The sequence below is a fragment of the Alligator sinensis genome, unplaced genomic scaffold, assembly GCF_000455745.1.
Source record: "Alligator sinensis unplaced genomic scaffold, ASM45574v1 scaffold1719_1, whole genome shotgun sequence".
Classification (NCBI taxonomy): Eukaryota; Metazoa; Chordata; order Crocodylia; family Alligatoridae; genus Alligator; species Alligator sinensis.
The window spans coordinates 705,708-711,972 of NW_005842507.1; the positions used below are offsets into that span (position 1 = coordinate 705,708).

At 43.6% G+C, this 6,265-nt stretch overlaps 1 protein-coding gene across 2 annotated transcripts in view; it reads right to left on the reverse strand.

Moving 5' to 3' along the window:
* CAPZB (capping actin protein of muscle Z-line subunit beta) overlaps positions 1-345 on the reverse strand; it is an 83,471-nt gene extending 83,126 nt beyond the window's left edge. For both annotated transcript variants that reach the window (XM_014523584.2, XM_014523583.2), the window contains exon 1: positions 139-345. In XM_014523584.2, the coding sequence (XP_014379070.2) occupies positions 139-330 (192 nt within the window). In that variant the 5' untranslated portion in view covers positions 331-345. The remainder of the gene's footprint in view (positions 1-138) is intronic.
* Between the last annotated feature and the right edge of the window lie 5,920 nt (positions 346-6,265).

Below are 6,265 nucleotides of genomic sequence, written 5' to 3' on the forward strand. Positions count from 1 at the left end.
GTCACTCTTCCCCAACAAGAGAAGTACCCAGTTCTTTGCACAAGGGATCCTAGAAACCACTCTCTCTAAAGCCTCAAAAAATATGCAAGCCCCACTAATAAATGCCCCACCAGACGTCTGCAAAAAATGTGATGCCACCTTGACCGTTTGCAGGGGTAGCACAGCCCGCTGCATCCTGTTTGGGTTGAAGATCCAGAGTTCTTCCTCCTGCAAGACAGCACTGGAAGCCAACTTAGAAATCAGTTCATGTGGGTAACACTTGCCCCCAACTCCAACTCCAGAGCAAGGCCATGAGCAAGCACTTACATCCACAGAATTGAAACAGGCCATGGAGACATTGGTGATTGTGTGCCTAATGCCCCAGAGTGCCTCATTATAGGCCTGGCAGAACCTCCTCCCCAACTATCTACGCATTTAAGGGAGAGCTTTCAGCCATTTGCTTTGTCTGGCACACAAAGCACATTTTCAAGGAAGCTGCAATCCAACATCAGCAAGTAGGACTGACCCAATATGCAAATTATCAGAAGCACTGTTCCACTTCTGACACAACTGCCTCCCTCAGAGAAGCCAGGCATAATTCAGACTTAATTACAGCTTTTGAAGTTATAAAAAGCTTTACAAGATAGTTAACCTTACAGGCAAACACCAGGCACAGGGACATGGAAATTTCAGGGGAGGGGAGGGTTCTTTACTACACCCTATTAACCAAAATTTTGTTTAAATCTCAAGCAGTCACCATTTACAGAGCAAAGCTAGGTTGATGCTTAGCTTCTTTAGCTTAAGAAATTCAAGAGAAGCTTACATAATGGATGGAAAATGGGTCAACCAAAAACGGAGACAAAACAGCCCGTGACAAAACAAGGTGTTTGTAAAGTTGCATAAAGTTTGCCACAGTGCATTCAGAAAACAAACATATGAAGAGCTTCTGGGGCAAACCTGAGAACACAAAGGAAGAGCTCAACCGCCTGTGATGGTTACAGACACTTTTACCCACTCCGTATGCAACCGTGTCTGTGGCTCTTGCATCAGGCTGATTTCCCATGCATGTGCTCACCACCAACCTTTGCTGAGTGCTTATGCATCAACACCACTGCTAGGTTCCACCAGTATTTACTGGACTGTAATGCACTTCCCTTCAAATAATGCATCCTTATAACCCACTAATATTAGTTTATACTGACATTTTAGTGAAAGAAAAAGCCAATCACTTCTCCAGCTTGGATTGAGCACTTCTAGATTGAAAAGTGATAGAGGCACTTCAGTTTAGTGGGATCTATCAATTTCCAGACAACTGACTTTGTCCTTGGGTTAAGGCCAAGCTTGGATGTCTCTACAACTGGGAGGAAAAAAAGCCTTAGGTTGTTTGAGAACATTATCAGCATTTCCATGTTTTCATGTACTTAGGCTTTATGAAGAAGAAGTCTATGTGAAATTTTAGGCTCCAGATTTTTTTCCATTGAAAAAGTGTCTCAAGGTTGAAAAGAAAAACAAGAAAAAAGAAAATGCTCCTTGAGACTTAGCAATTCCTGGTCCTAACATCCCTCCACCCAGAACCAGGAACCCTTGCATGAAGCCATGGGAAAAATGGAGATTGTCGTCTCTTCCTCATTCAACCAGCTATTACACTATTTCCCTCCACAGTCCTCATTCCATGCTCCTCCTCTACTAAAACTTCTTCTAATGAAGCTTATTTTTTCTACTGTCTGGCCCCAATCCAATAAGATTCCTATATATTTTTTCCTATGGTAGTGTGCCCTTTGATTTAGAACTGCTCTGTTCCTGCAGCTATTGGAACCGTAGCTACAAGACAATGCCCGGTTTGGCCTTTTTTGAGAACACGCATTGCAAGAAATCATGAAGCCATGCACCCACAAACAGTTTTGATTCAATTGCCCATGCAGCACTTTAAGGGAAAAGTGAAGAGGATTAAGGAGGGGGTTTTAATTATTATTTTAAGCAAACCAATTTGCCATAGGGTCAGTAGGGGTAAAATCCAGGACTTAGAACAGAGACCTAAACTCAGCTTTCACAAAGTCAATACAGACACTTCATAATTTAAACAGCTTGCTTGCGTGAGCATTCCAAAATTAGTGCTTGCAAAAAATACTACAAGGTGAGGGATGTCCAGTAAAAATGCCAGAACTCCAGCAAATGATCTAAGACCCAACAAAACCCATTCTAATAGTTTTCCAATCAATTTGAATAACACAACCACAATACACAATCATAGTAGAAAAAGCCTATTCTCTGGAAAATTTAGTTAATGAGTGAATAAGAAACTGTTTTGGTTTTTCGGTTCACACGTGCATGGAGCAGACACTAGAGTGGGGGCCCGGACCCCAATGTTTAGATGCTTGCTCATGAAGGCTCTCTATTCAGCCAGACCTGATCTGGACTGCTATGCTGCACAGTCAATCCTTGTAACATGTTCAGCTGCCCCCACAGGAGTGTTGTGTGCTCATCCCTGAAGTGTAAGGGTAAAGAATTAATCAGCTGTCCTTTACAGAGCAAAGCAAATGGGCAGAAAGCATAGCTGACAACAGTACAAGAAGAAACTTAATAGGGCAGCAATACTTCTCTCCCAAAAGGAGTCATTCCTCTGTGCAAGTACTGTACTATCTGCTAAAAATAGACATAAAATCCAATATACTTACAGTGTGTTTTTATTTTGTTTTCCTTCTGGAAACTGAGAAGCACACTGATAGCAGATTTCTATTACAAATAGCGGAGTCATGCTTGAATTATTCTAATGTATTGGAGAAAGATTGCCACAGATTAGTAAATTAGAAGAGAGTAAGAAATGTCATGTGGAATTATGACAATATCACTATGAATTCACCTTAGCTTTTATCACCAGAAAATGGATATCCCAAAGGACAGTCTCAGACTAATTTAAAAGGCAAATTTCCAAAAAAAATTAAGATAATGTGTAGTTAGTTTACATATCTAAACTTGCCTAATGCAATATGAACTGCACAAGATCCCTTCAGTCAGTGTTCCCAAAGCATGCGGTGCAAAGAACTAGCTCAGGAGCACAGAAGATGTACAAACCAGATTATTGGCTTTAACACTACAGGTTGTGTTTGCAAGATTGGTTTAATTCCCCTAAAAGAAGGGCTCAGTTTTCAGGTGCTTTGAAAAAAAAAATAAAAAAAAAAATGCTTTAAAGTAGTTAAAGAGAAACTAAACCATCCAAACACTGTTCTGTAGAGTTATTTGTCAAGTGTGCTTGCAATAAGACAAATAGCCCCTTCCCCAAAAAAAGTAAGTACTCAGAACAGCACACCAAAACTATATATCGTGGTATCAGCGTCATTCCAAGCATCACAGCTTCAGTGCTTCTTAGCTGCTGCAACACATTCTAACAATTTTTTTTTTGCAAATGACCAAAAGCCGTAACAAATTAAACGGAGCTGCCACCCACTATACAATTTTACCTTTGTTTGATGTTAACATCTTGCTCAGATTTTGTTTACTCTTTGCGCGCACAAGAAAAACGAGATGTTTGCGAGTACTACCAGGACAGTTTATCAAGCACCTTGCATATACTCCCTAGTTTACAGAGTCTGAAAAGGAAGCTTTTAATTATAGAAGCAATGACTGGGTTGTACCCACTGGAGGACCTACATGGCTGGAATACTCCCTAACTCCACACACCCTGAAGTATACTTATGGCATCCCTCAGGGCAAAACACTATTTTTAAAACCAAGAGAGACGAGGCAGGTCTAAGCACCATGTTTGATACTGGTCATCCAACAGCTGGCTGGACTATAGCATCCGAAATGGCTAGGCACCCCAAGAAATATGAGTCTAAACCCAGCAGGATCGACTGAGACTTTCAACTTTCCAGAGCAGCTAGAACAAGTGTTCTGTAATCTTTTCCAAGAGGGACCTGGGGCAGAGCACAAGGGGGAGCCCGAAGAGGAATGTGTTTACATTTAAAACTAGTATTTCTCACTGAACTTAAAATGGAACTTAGGAACAGATCCATCTTATCCTATGCACATCTACTAAATCCAGCTGATCCAAAATGTACCAAGTCAGCCAAAATGATGCATCACGCAACAACACAGCTGCAAATGTGTTCATGTTTCAAGTCCTCTCAAAAAGCAGGGACTAGTACAGAATTTTGAAAAGGTTCTCTTGTCCCAAGCACGAAGGACACGTGCCTGGTGATCTCCACTACTATTAAATATTTAGCATGGCTGACCATTGCTTTTTGGGGTATAATTGAAGGCATCAATCAAATTCAAAGTGGCTGGAGACATGCCTTTCCCCAAATGCAATACTCCCAGTTATAATGTGCAGAGGTATTCAAGCTGGACTCTTCTTTTAAGAGGCAAAAATTCTACTGAGAAAATGTTCTCTCACCCCCCGGAGAAAGATAAGCTTTAATATTTACGGTACTCAACAAAACCTACTCATTCTCATGAGTTTTTGCTGTGGGCCTGGACCATGACAGAAGTGAGGATGACACCTGTAACTGCAACAAGATATAGGTTAGATATTAAAAAACTTCTACCTATTCAGTGCTGGAACAAATTACCCAACAGTTGCAGAACCTGTCACTGGAATCTCCTAAATGAAGGCTAGACAAACATCTGACTGTGATCGTTTAGAAAGGAATAGCCCAGCCTTGAACAGAGGCTTGGATTAGATGATCTCTTGAGGGCCTTTCCATCCCCATCTTTCTATGATTCCATTGATATTCCAAATGTTTAACTCCAAGTATGTAAATGAGACCCTGAACCTAGTGCTCTGAAAAGACCTATTTTATGCACAAATTGAAATAATGTCTGTTTATTCCCCCTGCCCCTTGTTTAAGCTGGAGAGACTGACTCCCATTATGTGCTTGTATAGTATTTGGTAACAAAAGAGTCTCCATCTTGGTTAAGGCCTCTAGGCCTTGTGATGACAATATATTCAATATCATTGTGTGTAAAACAAGTGCAAGCTCCTCATTACCTGCTATTTTGAGGGAAAAATTAAAGAACTGCCTCAAACTTCTTGAACCTGTCAGTGTGACAAGGACTCAGATGCTCACTGCATAGAAAAGATCTCAAAACAGGCAAAATCATTTTACAGCGTTTTACGATAGCAATCAACAGATTTTCTGTTCGTGGCCTTTACATGTTCAACTGGAAGAATTACACTATAACAGCTCCACTTTTGAATCCTAGAAGTTTGTGCATACAGGGAGCTTCACGCAAGGAATGGAGTCAGGTTGCCTTACGTCAGGGGCGGGCAATCATTTCGCGTGGAGGGCCGCTTACTGAGTTTTGACGAGCCATCTAGGGCCGCGTGACAGGCAGCCAGGGGCAGATATATATTAATTTTATACATTTTTTAGGGGCCCCGCGGGCCAGATGGAATGGCCTGGCAGGCCGCATCCAACCCACGGGCCGTATTTTGCCCACCCCTGCCTTAAGCAGACTCTGCACAGACACATGGACCTGTACAGACCGATGAGTGTAGTGTAAGACCCTTGGTCAATTACCATTCCTACTCTTGTGCTCATTGATATCTTAAGCAACAGTAAAATTACTACCCGTTTATTTTAAGAGTCTTCGAAACAGCTTTCAAAGATCGAGGAAACGCACGATTCCATTCACAAAACACCCCTCAGACGTCCTCGCCCGAGCCTGCTCCCATCGTTCCCGCAACAGGTTCAACATCAGATGTGCAACAGGCTACGGAGGTAACAGCGCCCTCGACTTACGTCCACGCGACAGATTCAGCCTGTCCTACGCACATCTACCAAATCCAAGACACACTAAACCAGCCCGATCACACATGGCCGTCACCGATACGCGTGAACCCAAAGCCACCATTCGGCGTTCGCAAATCGATCGCGGACGCGACGCTGGCAGCCCTTCTCCGCCGCACACGGCGCCTATGTAAGACAACCAGGTGCTTAAGCGGCAGGGGTCGGACTAGGCGCGACCTCGGCGGCGGGCCCCTTCCAGCCCTCCTTTGCTATGGTTTTCGGTCACGGGCCGGCGTTTGTTCTTCGGTGACAGCGCAACGACACACAACACAGAGGATCGGACACTCCGGAGACTCGGTGCATCCAGGCCGCTGAGGCCAAGATGAAGAAACACCTTGGGGGTTTGGTTGGTTGTTTTGGGGGCTTTTTCCTCAACCTCTGAAGTCTCTCCGAGAAGTTGGGCTTTGCAGGCAGCTCCACCCGCCCTCCCCACGGCCTGCCCTCAGCACCTGCCTCCCTGCGTGCAGCCAGAGCCCGGCCGGGCCCAGCCCCGCGGC